General features: G+C 34.6%; 1 protein-coding gene across 2 annotated transcripts; it reads right to left on the reverse strand.

Annotated features, from left to right (window-relative positions):
• Positions 1-12961: 12961 nt before the first annotated feature.
• Positions 12962-15407, reverse strand: LOC128229123 (uncharacterized). 2 transcript variants are annotated; one of them, XM_052940813.1, is made up of 2 exons: positions 15391-15407; positions 12962-14515 (listed from the first exon to the last, which is right to left on the reverse strand). In XM_052940813.1, the coding sequence occupies exon 2, from the start codon at positions 14482-14484 to the stop codon at positions 13216-13218; it is 1269 nt and encodes a 422-aa protein (XP_052796773.1). In that variant the 5' UTR covers positions 14485-14515; positions 15391-15407; the 3' UTR covers positions 12962-13215. The 2 variants fall into 2 exon arrangements, with proteins under 2 accessions (XP_052796773.1, XP_052796772.1); XM_052940812.1 differs by lacking the exon at positions 15391-15407 and adding an exon at positions 14787-14895.
• Between the last annotated feature and the right edge of the window lie 1348 nt (positions 15408-16755).

The raw sequence follows: 16755 nt of genomic DNA on the forward strand, positions 1-16755 counted from the left end.
AGTAATAACCTGTACTATGTTATCCATATGTGGGGCGACTTCTCCGTATATGGCGCGACTTCGTAGTGGTGTGAGTTTGTGTTGGTACAACTTCTCTTGTAATCGCCAAAAGCCTATGCTGTGCACAAACATGACAGGGGTCTACGGGGCTAGAACTAAGATACCATTACTTTTATTGAACATAGAAATTGGAACACATGTTTACAGTATGCGTCATCTGTAGAAGTCCAATCACTTTGGTAACTTCTGGCTAAGTCAATTTTTGTTATACTCTTTGGCCAAATGGGAGAAAAACATCTGCCTGTATGGCACTTGTTTATTTATAAGACAATATTAATAGGATTGATGATTTTTTAAAGCTCCCTTTCCCCAGATAATTCAAGAAGCATTTGCACTTATTGTTCATGATAGTTTATGCCTTCAATGGTCTGGTAGATAGCATTATTGACACAAAAAGGTGAAATCATTAATCTTGTTTGTTAGCCTGCATAAATGGTTTAGTTTATAGTAAGTCATATATGGTGAATACTTCAAATTATACTAAACAGATATATGATACATGCACTGCCATAGGATTAATGCTTTACATTTCTACAATTATTTACATTTCTATAATTATTTACATTTCTCTATCAGTATTACATTAATCGACAATAGTGTTTAAGATGGTATTTCTATAATCAATGACTCGTTTACAATACAGACTGAGGTTTTTTAATACGGTCTTATTTTTTTGTATTCATAAGCTCCATAAATTTTAACATACATTGTACTTGGTCTAACCATGTAACATCTCTTAATATAACTTGCTCTATATTTATACAAATAAGTAAGACATCGTTCATATTTTAAATCTCTTTTATCACAGCATTGACAATAACGTCCTTCATGGAGAATTCGAATACGTGCATATCTACCTACATGTATACGTAATGCTCGTTCGGATATTCTTAATCTAATAACATATATGTCCTCAGGTAATCAGGAAGAACATTTCAATAATTTTCGAAGTCAGTATGTAATTTACAATATTTACACTCCAACAATATATTGCTTGAATTTACATTTGCTGTCCACTTAATAATTCCATGGGTGAAAGTTTTCAGTATTGATTCTTATTTCAGTATTTTGGAAATTATTTATCCTATATATGTATTGTAAAAATGGCATTTCCCTATGTAAACACCCTATTTTCAGTATTTTGAAAAATTCAAACTTTCACCCATGTAATTCATGGTCCGTTATATATACTATACTATATACTATTACTAGATGGTCTGTTATATTGCTACTATTACTAGATGGTCCGTTATATTGCTACTGTTACTAGATGGTCCGTTATATTGCTACTATTACTAGATGGTCCGTTATATTGCTACTGTTACTAGATGGTCCGTTATATTGCTACTGTTACTAGATGGTCCGTTATATTGCTACTATTACTAGATGGTCCGTTATATAGCTACTATTACTAGATGGTCCGTTATATCGCTACTATTACTAGATGGTCCGTTATATCGCTACTGTTACTAGATGGTCCGTTATATCGCTACTGTTACTAGATGGTCCGTTATATTGCTACTATTACTAGATGGTCCGTTATATTGCTACTATTACTAGATGGTCCGTTATATTGCTACTATTACTAGATGGTCCGTCATATTACTACTATTACTAGATGGTCCATTATATTGCTACTTTTACTAGATGGTCCGTTATATTACTACTATTACTAGATGGTCCGTCCGTCATATTGCTACTATTACTAGATGGTCCGTTATATTGCTACTATTACTAGATGGTCCGTCATATTACTACTATTACTAGATGGTCCATTATATTGCTACTTTTACTAGATGGTCCGTTATATTACTACTATTACTAGATGGTCCGTCCGTCATATTGCTACTATTACTAGATGGTCCGTTATATTGCTACTATTACTAGATGGTCCGTTATATTGCTACTATTACTAGATGGTCCGTTATATTGCTACTGTTACTAGATGGTCCGTTATATTGCTACTATTACTAAATGGTCCGTTGTATTGCTACTATTACTAGATGGTCCGTTATATTGCTACTATTACTAGATGGTCCGTTATATTGCTACTATTACTAGATGGTCCGTCATATTGCTACTATTACTAGATGGTCCGTCATATTGCTACTATTACTAGATGGTCCGTTATATTGCTACTGTTACTAGATGGTCCGTTATATTGCTACTGTTACTAGATGGTTCGTTATATTGCTACTGTTACTAGATGTTCCGTTATATTACTACTATTACTAGATGGTCCGTTATATTGCTACTATTACTAGATGGTCCGTCATATTGCTACTGTTACTAGATGGTCCGTTATATTGCTACTATTACTAGATGGTCCGTTATATTGCTACTATTACTAGATGGTCCGTTATATTGCTACTATTACTAGATGGTCCGTTATATTGCTACTATTACTAGATGGTCCGTTATATTGCTACTATTACTAGATGGTCCGTCATATTGCTACTATTACTAGATGGTCCGTCATATTGCTACTATTACTAGATGGTCCATTATATTGCTACTATTACTAGATGGTCCGTCATATTGCTACTATTACTAGATGGTCCGTTATATTGCTACTATTACTAGATGGTCCGTTATATTGCTACTATTACTAGATGGTCCGTTATATTACTACTATTACTAGATGGTCCGTTATATTACTACTATTACTAGATGGTCCGTTATATTGCTACTATTACTAGATGGTCCGTTATATTGCTACTATTACTAGATGGTCCGTTATATTACTACTATTACTAGATGGTCCGTCCGTCATATTGCTACTATTACTAGATGGTCCGTTATATTGCTACTATTACTAGATGGTCCGTTATATTGCTACTATTACTAGATGGTCCGTTATATTGCTACTGTTACTAGATGGTCCGTTATATTACTACTGTTACTAGATGGTCCGTTATATTGCTACTAATACTAGATGATCCGTTATATTGCTACTATTACTAGATGGTCCGTTATATTGCTACTATTACTAGATGGTCCGTTATATCGCTACTATTACTAGATGGTCCGTTATATCGCTACTATTACTAGATGGTTCGTTATATTGCTACTATTACTAGATGGTCCGTTATATTGCTACTGTTACTAGATGGTCCATTATATTGCTACTATTACTAGATGGTCCGTTATATTGCTACTATTACTAGATGGTCCGTTATATTGCTACTGTTACTAGATGGTCCATTATATTGCTACTATTACTAGATGGTCCGTTATATTGCTACTATTACTAGATGGTCCGTTATATTGCTACTGTTACTAGATGGTCCATTATATTGCTACTATTACTAGATGGTCCGTTATATTGCTACTATTACTAGATGGTCCGTCATATTGCTACTATTACTAGATGGTCCGTTATATCGCTACTATTACTAGATGGTCCGTTATATCGCTACTATTACTAGATGGTCCGTTATATTGCTACTATTACTAGATGGTTCGTTATATTGCTACTATTACTAGATGGTCCGTTATATTGCTACTGTTACTAGATGGTCCATTATATTGCTACTATTACTAGATGGTCCGTTATATTGCTACTATTACTAGATGGTCCATTATATTGCTACTATTACTAGATGGTCCGTTATATTGCTACTATTACTAGATGGTCCGTCATATTGCTACTATTACTAGATGGTCCGTTATATTGCTACTATTACTAGATGGTCCGTCATATTGCTACTATTACTAGATGGTCCGTTAGTCCGTTATATTGCTACTATTACGAGATGGTCTGTTGTATTACTACTGTTACTAGATGGTCTGTTATATTGCTACTATTACTAGATGGTCCGTCATATTGCTACTATTACTAGATGGTCCGTTATATTGCTACTATTACTAGATGGTCCGTTATATTGCTACTGTTACTAGATGGTCCATTATATTGCTACTATTACTAGATGGTCCGTTATATTGCTACTATTACTAGATGGTCCGTTATATTGCTACTATTACTAGATGGTCCGTTATATTGCTACTATTACTAGATGGTCCGTTATATTGCTACTATTACTAGATGGTCCGTTATATTGCTACTATTACTAGATGGTCCGTTATATATCTACTATTACTAGATGGTCCGTTATATTGCTACTATTACTAGATGGTCCGTTATATATCTACTATTTTTTACTAGATGGTCCATTATATTGCTACTATTACTAGATGGTCCGTTATATTGCTACTATTACTAGATGGTCCATTATATTGCTACTGTTACTAGATGGTCCGTTATATTGCTACTATTACTAGATGGTCCGTTATATTGCTACTATTACTAGATGGTCCGTCATATTGCTACTGTTACTAGATGGTCCATTATATTGCTACTGTTACTAGATGGTCCGTTATATTGCTACTATTACTAGATGGTCCGTTATATTGCTACTATTACTAGATGGACCGTTATATTGCTACTATTACTAGATGGTCCGTCATATTACTACTATTACTAGATGGTCCGTTATATTGCTACTATTACTAGATGGTCCGTTATATTGCTACTATTACTAGATGGTCCGTTATGTCCCAAAATATGATCCGTACTATCCGTGGTCCGTAATAGCTTAATTAAATCAGTAAATGAGTGTCATGCAATGGTAAAGAGTCGCGACTTAGGTGAATATTTCATAATAGAAAATAAAATCAATGGTTGGTTGTACAAAAATGGATAAGCAATGAAAGGTGAACAAATTGTAGGTATTTGGATTATTATAATTACCTCGGTACTTTTGCATAGTGCAGTTACTGGGGCGTCATCGTTAATTTTGCCATTCATAATGATATTATGCTATTTTCAATAACGCGGTTCTGATCTCTTTTCGCATGAGAATGAATATAAAAAAACACGCACATTTTTGTACTGAATTGTGCTTGCTTGGATGTACTGAGTAAATAAAATAAAAGAAGAAAAAGATCTAACGTAAACTTTTTATTTAAGTATTGTCAAATAAATATATTAAATGTGTACTGAATAGTTGTCAGTTTCTTATAGCAAGATATTTTTAATATTAAATGCTAGTTGAATTTATTCATTCCTGTCATTTCATTTCAACACTTGTTGAATTTTGTAAACAAAGGGTGCATGTAGTAACAACGTTTTGGATATATTTCCCTACACCAGAATAACATGGACATTTAGAAATGAAATGAATTTTATTTTCTGTATCATTTGTATTACAAATTAAACAATATCGTTCCTCTCTAGGTGTTCGGTATCTGTCATACCTTCCAGTCTGAATGCACAGTGGAAATACTGATATTCTTAGTCTGCAGAAACGGTTTTTTTCGGTTTTTTTTGTTGTTGTTTGTTTTTTGTTTGTTTGTTTGTTTGTTTGTTGTTGTTGTTTTTTTGTTTGTTTTTTGTTTGTTTTTTTGTTGTTGTTTTTGGGAGGGGTAAAATATCGAGGTATTTTGCGTATTCTAATGAAGTTTTAACTTCTTTGTATGATTGTATTAAAGCTGAACTAATGTTAAGCGCTACGAGTCAATTTGCTTAAAATATTTAGTACTCTACTTTTAAATTCATACTAAAATACTTACAATCTATATTGGCAACATTGTCAAATATCTAAGAGAAAGCATGATTGTCTTAACGATTTCTCAACATTTGATACCCACTTTCTTTTACCACTAGAACAAAGCTTGTACATATACAGGTTTTAAAATTATTCATGTATATAAAGCGGATATTTCCCTGGTTCACCATAGATACAAGCACTACATGTATTTGGTCTAACCTTCAACAGTCTCTTGCAAAATTTAAGGTGTATTCTCTCTAGTTCTTTTAATTTAGATTTTCCCCAAATTTCACAAGCATAATTTAAAACATACAAAAACAAACAATTGGCAAAAGGTTTTGGACAGATATCATAATCTTTGCATTTTCATAATGGAACATTCATAGCCTTAAGGCCTTGCCAATAAAATGTTCTTGATTAAGGGAAAACTTCCCTTTAAAGTTGAAACAGTTCCAAGATAGTCAAAATTATTAATCGATAACGTTTCCATTGTAGGTCCAACGCTCAGTGGTTAATAATGCATCGCATTTTAGTTTCAATGGTATTTTAAAGTATTTACTTTTAGATTCCCATGTATTACAATACTCGTAAAATCCGTCTAAGTGATCTTGTAATTAAGTGTGTATTTTACATACAATAGCCATGTCATCTGCGAACAGCAGTAACATTATACTATATTAACTAATTCCAAACCAGATTCAGCATTTTATTTTGCAAATACAACTGTCCATACGATCCGATGGCTGGTTACACATCTATTTTAAACTCGGGTTCATGATGTAAGTTTCCTACGGCGCGAAAATGGTTGACATTTAAATACAAAATATAAAAAAAATGTCAGGACATCCATTTATGACAAGTGTAAGGATTATTGTCAATATTTAGTCAAACATTGATTTTGCGTCGGTGTATTTTTTATATAATCGACTTTGAAATGGAATCCTTAATATAGTGCCGTGAAAGATGAGCACTATTGTAAATTCATTTTGGAAATGTTGAGAACATCGTGTTAAGTGCTTTATCAAATTAAGGAATGATATAATACGTTGTACAGAATTGCTTCACTCATAATCTTGACGGCGCCACAATTTGGCCCACCACTGATTTTAGCGTAGGTCTTTGTTTTTATAATACCGTTTTGGTAATGTAAACGTTAATAAAATAGCATGAGGGTTGAGCAATATTATAAATTCGGTTAAGTAAACTTTAAAATCACCGTGAACAAACTACTTTGTATTGTGTAATGATGTAACACGTTGTACAAAATTGCTTCTTTCTTATTCCCGACGGTGCCTAAACAAATCATTAGCCCAAGAGTTATTGTCCAAAAATTGTTAACATTATATCACATGATTTTATCCGGTCATGTGACCTGCCCATGAATAGACAGTACAAGAACATAAGTACTCTGAAGAGTTCAAATACTTGTTCAATCCATGACAACATATAGTGGACACATTCCTGTAAAATAAGTAGTCAACTAGAACACCTTTTTTCCATTTTAACAAACTAGTTGCCGGTAACCGTTAATGGCCATTTAATTGCTAAATAACGAAGGACTTCTTTCCAGAAGAGACCCTGGTCGCCCTGCGCTTGACATCTTCAAAAGAGTAGACTATACTCGCTGAATAACGGATGGCTACTTTCCATAAAAGACCCCGGTCGCCCTGCTCTTGACATCTTCAAAAGAGAAGACTATTCTCGCTGAATAACGGAGGGCTACTTTCCATAAAAGACCCCGGTCGCCCTGCTCTTGATATCTTCAAAAGAGAAAACTATTCTCGCTAAATAATGTAGGGCTACTTTCCAGGAGAGACCCCGGTCGCCCTGCTCTTGACATCTTCAAAAGACTAGACTATTGTCGCTGAATAATGTAGGGCTACTTTCCAGAAGAGACCCCGGTCGCCCTGCGCTTGACATCTTCAAAAGACTAGACTTTTGTCGCTGAATAATGTAGGGCTACTTTACACACCCCTGTCCCCCTGTTCTTAACTTTTTCAAAAGACTAGACTATTGTCGCTGAATAATGTAGGGCTACTTTCCAGCAGAGGCCCCGGTCGCCCTGCGCTTGACATCTTCATCTGACTGTTGTAACTGACGGTTTTAAAACGCAATAAATCGTAACTGCTTAATTCGTTCAGATATAATTTCCAACACAGCTGATCAAGTTCATAATTAATCCCAAGTCTCAAATTGCACTTGAACCGTGGTCGTCAGATTAACGTCTATAGCCTCTTAAGTTAATCCATAATACAGATTATGTCAAACACTAATAAGGACGAACGTACTTAATTTCCCCATATGATAACACATTTACGTCCTCATAGTTACACCACATACTGGTCTGATTTTACTTTTGGTCTCAAGCAGGGATGCACTCTGTCGTCGACACCCTGGGAAATACTCGTCAACGACTTCGTAAAGGAAGTAAATGAACTCGACCTAGGTGTGAACCTAAATCTTGAGCAGCAGTTATATTCAAAGTGTTGTGTTGATTTGTCACGTGAAAGTGATATGATAAGAGACTCATTTTAGTGAACGGTGGTTACATGAATTGCACGACGTTAGAAGTCTACGTACAAATAGACTGTTCATTGCCACTTATTTTTTTTATTTATCTCTCAATTTAAGAAAGCATAAACGTGCATTGTTATGCCAACTCTATTTTGGAGTTTTACCCATTCGTATTGAAACAGATCGCTTTATTGGAGAACCCCATTAAAACAGACTTTGTCGGCTTTGCAATAGTACCCAAGAGGAACGAGATACACATTTTTTTATTGTGTAAGACATATACAAACATTAGAAATAATTTGCCTAACAGTACTAATATTCTAAATCATTATCGGATAATTTATTTTCGCTGATGCATTTTCATCCCAGAGAGATCGACAAACATATCACTATGATTTACTTATTAAGAAGAAATTTGTTATATTCCTATTGAACCTTATTTTCTGATGTCAATGTTACCACATGCATATTTTATCATGTCATTTAATGTATACTGATTGCCTAGATTATTTATAGTAACAAATTAACAATACTTGACCTTGGTGTTTGGACAATCATTTACGTTTGTAAGATGACTTATAGGTCCACTGGGTCGGGTGTGTAACATTTGTTTACATGTAAAGACTGATTGTTTTTATTACTTATAACACAGATTGAGTATCTGGAACCGACTCTGAAAATAGTGGTGATTTGTGTACACCACAGTTTGGACAGGTGCGCCGAATACATTCTATACGGTTGTACTTAGAGTTGGCCAGTTTCGGACACATCGTTGTCTCTACCACGTCTGTGAGGTGCTCGTATGATAGGTGAGTGCGGTCATTTTTTCTGTTGTACTCCATGCATTTCCTGAAAAGAAGTATGGCCTCTACGTGCTTTCGACAGCAGCACGTGTTCCGGTCCTTTGGGCGTAGTGGTTGAACAAAAAATGGCCTAAATCGTTCAAAACATCGTTGACTTATTTTGATGTTGCTGTGTGTCATTTTGAAATCTTCATAAATTTCAGATTGCGTTTTTTTTCCATTATGTAAAGAGAGTGAGATAAGTAAGTCTTATATCCGGTTCTTAGACGCTTTACATCCGCCTTATTTCCGGTCGGCCGTGAGTTGTTTGGAGATAGCCATGCATCATAGATGATATGTTTCGTTGCGTCAGTAAGCTTATCACTTCTGGCTTTCCTGCTGGTTGCTGTATAACATGCCTTTTCGGATGTCAAGTATACTGTTCTTTTCTTGTATCCGCCAGTAACCCTCCATCTTCTTAGCCCTAGTTTCCTTGCAGTGTGAACTTGATACTTGGATTCTATTAAGTTTTCACCGCTTACACTTGCTGTAAGAATATTTATCGCAGCTCTTGCTTCGTCACTTCTCTTTTTTTTCAAATTTGTCACCATACTTTTAACATTTGTTACAATAATTTCACTAAGCCCATTTTCTGTATGCGGAGTGTTCTCTTTCACTAATTCATTGAAAATCTTTCTTTGTGCTGTCAGTGTTCCTGGAACTACATCTTTGATTTTCTTAAGCAGTCTGCATTTTTCCATTCTGTTTTTAAATGTGTATGTGGTGTCGGACCTAACGTTGCTTTTAGCCTTGTATTTCGCTTGATATTCTCTGTTACGTTTTTTTAGTAGGCTATTTTTTCTGCTCCAGTTTCAAACTTCATCTAAATAGTGGAGAATAAAGTATTTATACATTATTCATTTGAATTTCATTTTAATCAAATAAGTTATGATTGAATAATAATTATATTGCAATGTTCGGATATAATCGTAATACGTAAACGTTATTTAGTTTTCAAACGTACAGTAACGTCGACATTACATTAATTTCAAGGCTGTTACATCGTGGCTAGATTTTGCAATTTTCTTGTGTTAAATTCAGTTTATATTCAACTTAAGACAAATGCACACAAATCTGTAGACAATTTTATGTACTTTTAGACTGTAGTTGCAGCTTTATAAACAAATGCATATTTCTTTAATTATTTCGGCACGTAACAACTTCGTTAAATTTTTTTTTTGCATTTATTGACACGTGTGACATCGCGGCTAGATTAAAGTATACATATATCAAACGCTAAAATCAAAGTCAAAAAAGAACAAACACTTACTAATTAAAAGGTAGAATGAATGTACTTTTTTGCAGACATAAATATTATAGAAAACATACTATAGATAAACAAAATACAGAAGTTTTAACAAATCTGGTCGCGGGAAAAAAATAAAATCTTACTTTTTCAACTTGATATGTCTTTCGCTTGCCGTTTTTAACCGGAAGTCTTGAACTGGGTATGCTTTAAATTACGTCATATTTAGTTGACGTTACGTCACCGAGTCTTATTTTTTGGCGGAAAATAAATAATTTTATTAATTTTCCAAGCCGTTCAATAATGCGCACTGGTAAATTGTGTTACATATTACTTGACGTTTCTGTTATGTTTTCTATGGTTATAAGTGGAATTACATTTATATTTATTAATTAACATACATGCAATCGCATTTACTAATATGGCGATGGTTTTGCCTTTCTTGTAATAAAAGAATATAAACAATCGTATTTCTATAACAAATTTCATGAATCATTGAAGTGTAAAAAAATAACAAAATCCCGATGTACGCCAACAACGTACGCAACGTCTATGTTATTGTATCTTATAAACATGGTATATCGTAGTTCTGGGAATAGTGTTTGTCATTTTTGTTCCGATATCGTAAATCATAGGGGGTAGAGGTGGCGAAGTCTTTTTATATACATATACATAACAAGACGATATTCTCGATTATTTATTACCATTGGCCAATAAACTTGAAATGGTTAAGTAATAAAGGCGTCTACAGGCATTTGCATTCAAGGGCATGGATGCTAAACCACTTTGGAATCCCATATTACTCTGTCATTTTAAAACAAGTAGCTGGCAGAAGCAGCTTACCCCATTATACATATTCAAAAACAAAATGCGCAGCGGGAACATTAATGTTCAAATGTCAAAAATATATTCATATTAATGAATTGTTGCTGTTAAGGATGTTAATGCATTGCGAAATGAGAGTCGTATGAATTTTGTAAAGCCTATGCAAGTTCTATGGCTGATCAGAGAGCTCAGCTCATACTAGCCACATGCGCGTATAGGGGAACTTTTTTGAAAATCTGGATATTCATTTTGTTCCCAAGAGTTCCATAGAGTCGCCAAAACAAAAATCGTCAAAGACACTGAAGCGGCTGTTTATATAAACTAAGATCATGCCGCTTTTAGCTGTAAGTCGGTTTTCCGTTGGTCGGATGTGTGACGTTGGTCTATAGGCATCGGAATGGCATTCGTGTTGTGACAGGGTTTGACACAATCGGAACACCTTGGCCATTATCAAACAGGAAGCTTGCCGTAGATGGCCGGAAGTTGTTGAGATTCTGAACAGCTTGAGATTTCTGCGTTTGTTTCAAAATATTACAAAACATGTAACATACAAAATGTTTTAACAACTTATATATCCATCATGAAATACGCTAGTCCGAATTCCATTTAGTGTAATACGGCTGCATTCAACTTTGCTGACGTCACGTCATAACAAGTTTCATTAAGCGATGCTAAAATGGCGTCATTGAATAAAAAAGTTTGTCATTGAAGTGACATTTATTATGAAATCATGTGTCTTTTAAGTGAATTTAACCAGTTGTGTTTATAATTAAAAAAAGTAATTGGTGTTGGATTTTGATTCGGAATGTCGTCTTCAACTTTCTATGGTGTGTCTGCAGATTGTGATTTTACTTGGCTAGAACCTCGTCAAATCCTAATCTGATAAAAACCACTCGAGCCGAATTGAAACCTCCTGGATAACCATATTATATATTTGCATTGAGCCTGAACGGTGTTTATTTCCCAGATCGACATAAGATAACAAATTAATGAACTGAAATATGCAAAGGTATTTTCTAAAAGTGTGATGGTATGTTTATATACGTCAGGTGCCTCAATATAGTTTTATTCGGCATAAAAAATGTTCGCATTTGAGTAAGCAAATTAAAAAAGTAGATTATCTATAAGGAAAACGCCTTATGGCAAGTCTGAATATTTAATTCAATATTAAGTCCACCACTGATTTTTGCGTTGATGTTTTATAATGCCGTTTTTGGGCAATGTAAAGGTTAAAATAATAACATAAATTTAAAGTTTAGCCATATTATAATCTTTTGGAAAACTTTAGGAACACAGTGAACAATATGCTTTGTTTCTTGTAATGATATAAAACGTTGTACGAAATTGCTTCATCCTTAATCTCGACGGTGCCTAAACAAATCAACAGCCCGAGAGTTAATATTATATCACATGATTTAATCCGCTTATGACCTGCCCTGGTATAGACTCTGTACATACACTGGGGGTTCAATAACCTGTCGAATCAATGTATACCTTGAGTTATGACCCCAGAACGGAAAATCCCTTGTCAAATTAGCAGTCAGCAGTCTGAAAGGAACTATAATACTTTTCCCCTCTCATTCCTATTAACAAACGTTGATGAAAAATGCATGAACATGTTTTATTTTCTAATGTAAACCGTTACGCCGTCAATATTACCCTTAACAATATAAGCAGTTTCTGAACTCTATGTTATTGTGAAGTGCCCAATCCTTTACATTCTTTAAAGTTGTGTACTGGCTATTGGTCGCGGATACTAGTTGGCTAACCCATGGTGATCATTTAAGTCACCATAATCTCTCTGGAGTGGTAAGCTCATTGGGTTGTTTTTCCGTCCTGAATTCTCTTGTATGTATGATGTTCCACCTTGTAGCGCGTTTGTCGGTGAAAGCAATAGCGAATTTTAAAAGAAAAACGCGTTTTGTTTAAATATTTAATACTAAAAATCATCTTTATTTTCATCACATTTTTACATTACATGTACAAAATGTAATTACAGGCGGGTACAGAAAGTGGAAAACTGAATTTTACAAAAAGTGTACCACGATTGTATGTCGGTACGTTCAGCTTTAAATTGTTCAGAAGATAATGAAAACAATAATTTGAACAGTATGTGACAAGATATGGCTTATTAAAACATTTGCACAAAAATAAGCATGTATCATCCTAAAAAAAGGTGTTAAACTTTCGCCACGCTGTTTGAACTCTTATCGTGCTCAAACTCGTGACTCCAAACGTTACTCCACGAGTTATACTCCTTGACGGGTGAAACTATGGTGGTACTTGTTTTGCGTGGGGAGAGCCGGTAAAGGCCTTGCCGCTCCCTGAGCGTGTCCAAAATGTCCATAGCACTCTGGTATCTGTAGGTCATCACCCTCGCAGGATGGTCATGAGCGCTGGATACAGCATTTCTTTTCTTGGACTGTGGTGACCGCAGGCTGGCGTTGCGCTCACTCATACGCGGTGAGGTTAGGTATGCAGGCCTAGAAACATCCGTTGGCGTCGACGTATAAGCTGGTGTATCTACCTTCTGTGTAGATCCGTCATAATAATCTAGATTTGACATATCTTTGTTTTTATCTTCGTTTATTGGATTTTCATCACCCGGGTAGTCTTGAATTTTCACCTTTATACCCGTATGTGGAGTCTTGTTTCGCCGAAGGACGGGGCGATACTCCGGATATTGCGAACAAATGTTAGAGTAAACGACGTCCTCATAGCCCTTCATCATGGCGTATTGTGCCTCCACCGACAGCGTTGAGGCAAACCTAGGCTTTTCAGGAAGTTCTTTAATCTCAAAGGAGTCATCATCAATGTCGCCTTCTTTATTTCTATCCATTGCTCGAATCTTGAGCTTCGTAAAGGCATTTTTCGTCTTCAGCATTGCTGTTATTTTACTTCCAATCGTTCCAAAAGATGTCCGGCGGGCCAAACTAATAGCCGCAATCGAAGCTCTCCTATTAAGCTGACCTTTTTCGTATTTTTCAGATATTGATAAATCAACTAATTTCTTTGTCTTTTGTTTATCTTTCAATCCACTTAATTGTAACGTTCCTGTTACGGAACTACGGCGCAGATCGCCAGGTCGCCGAAAGGGATTGTACGAAGACGACGGTAGTATCTCCGGAAGTGATCCCCTGCGCACGGGCTGGGTCAAAACATCTTTTTGACGCTTGGATGAGGTTTTCCCATTTATTTTATTCGCACCTGTTTGGCGTTTGTTTACTTTAAACGCTGTAACGGATTTTATTAATCGATCCTTGATGGCAGTGGTCTTTGGTGACGTTTTTGAATCTGCCGCTGAACCTTTGTGCGTGACAGCATCCTTGGATGGCGTTGGCGTCCTGGAAACTTCATTAATAGTCGGTAGACTATTCTCGCTAAATACTGTAGGACGCCGGCGCTTGTTACTTTCCAAAAAAGGCCCCGGTCGCCCTGCTCTTGACATCTTCAAAAGCACACTGACTGTTTACTGTCGGCTGTAACACGCAATAAATTGTAATTGCTTCATTAGTTTAGTCGTTAAGGGATAATTGGCATCAAAGCTTATTAAGTCTACAATTATACTTGAAAGGCGGTTGTCTGATTAAAGTATATATCCTCTGAAGATAATCTATGATGTGTACAGATATATATAAAAATAACAAATAAGTTATGATTTAATAAAAAAAACCGCACATAAACTTAAATATCATAAAGATCCCATCATAGCTTATTGTTAGTTGTAATTAAGTCTATAAATCCACTTGCCTGTAGTTTCTAAAGATAATCCCGCAAAAGTAGTTGCACTGTACACATTAACGAGTATGCATATCTTATTGATCTGTACCTTTCATCTAATCGGCCTTTTCTAACTCAGAAGATTTGGGTGAAGCAATTCATTCAGGGTTTATCAATGTCATTCAACCATCCTTTGATAGAACAGATCTATACTATAATTTTTTATTGATTTTCAGTGATCTTAAGAACTGCCAATGTATTTGAAAGGGCTGGGATATATCGTAGATGAATGCCCATAACGTTTGGATTATATTATAATGTAATATTTCAAAATTTGTGCCCCCCCCCACCCCTTAAGGCTTTAGCCGTCATCCGTATTCTTTTGACGAAAAGTGAAATTCCTTGATATATAAAGTTTTGTATTTTCCTGATTTTTTTTCAAAACATACATCTATCATATTATAGGCTTCTGGGAATAGAGTTTATCTTGTCTGTCCATTTTTGTTCCGATGTCGTAAATCATTATGGCACAGATGATGAAATATAAAAAAATTTATACATGTATACTTATATACATATTAAGATCTCCCATTGGTTAATACACCTGAAATGATCACGTGATGGAACCACCTACCCGCATTTGTCTTCAAGAACATGAAACCGCGTTACAAATATTAAACGGTTTTCGATAAATCCAATTTCACACAAAATTTTACCAAGTGATTTTTAAACGAGCACTTCTGCTTTAGGTTAAATGCTGAGCGGGAAGTGATGATCGCTTTTAATGAATTACTGTAATGAAATCATGTAGTTCTTATTAATGTCCAGGAACTACAAGTGTCAGAAAAAAACACTAAAAAAATACAGAATGTTTAACGTTGCTCCAAGATAAGTGTGAAACATATACGGAACCCCTGGAGGGACATTTAACATTAATATACTTTTTTTTTCTTTTAAGAATTTCATATTATCTCAAATTGATCACTATTTTGTTTTTCTATCATTTTTTAATTTTGATTATATTTTCTTTGAATCGTGAATTCAAATAAATACGTCAATGAATATATTGAAAGGATTTTGTACTGTTTTGTAATGTTGCAATTATTATTATTATTATTATTATTATTATTATTATTATTATTATTATTAATAATAGTCGAGTTGGTTGTTGTGTTATGTCTATTGTTATGAACATTTGTATTGCATAAATCTAGTCCGTCGTTCGTTCAATGTGCCGCCAACATTGCTTTGTACGACATCCCCTCCGAAACGTCTTCGCCATTTTGATGATATTTGAATGGTCCTTGGGTGGTGCCTTTCTTTAAAATGAATTTCATGCAGAACTCTGGTTGCCATAGTCGCGAAGGAACTAAAATAACTCTTCATGACAAAAACTAACAGGCATAGAGCATATTCGTTACTTTACATTTTCTTTAACATACTTATACGTTTAAAGATGCACTCTTACTCCCAAATAAGATTTAACACGTTTAATAATATTGTTTTAATATTTTTTTTAAATATTAAAACAATATTATTAAACGTGTTAAATAAAACGGATAAATAAATGTCTAAAATAATGGTTCTTATGAAGGATATCGAATTTAATTTGAAAGAAATGAGCATAAAACACGGTATTTCTACTTTATGAGACTATAGTAAATCACATTAAATCTTTTAGCATTCACCAATTATTTAATATTTTTGCGCTTTCTGCTTTTAAATACACGGTTACAATCTTGTAATCAGTATTGAATATTTTTTATCAATGCATTATTTAGTAAGAAGTTAAAGGTTTATCAGTCAAAATTGATGTTTGTTATACATAAGTATGTATTGATTTTGAATAAGAGTTTCACTTAAATTTATGGCCATGTCCTTTGAGTGTCTGTCAGTGGATGTTTAAGTATGAATGCATTTATTAACAGAATGTTCAATAGCCTTCTATAAATATGTAAATATATCATTCTAGTTTTAACATTGACAGGTGACTCATTTT

Source organism: Mya arenaria, chromosome 3 (genome assembly GCF_026914265.1).
Source record: "Mya arenaria isolate MELC-2E11 chromosome 3, ASM2691426v1".
NCBI lineage: Eukaryota > Metazoa > Mollusca > Bivalvia > Myida > Myidae > Mya > Mya arenaria.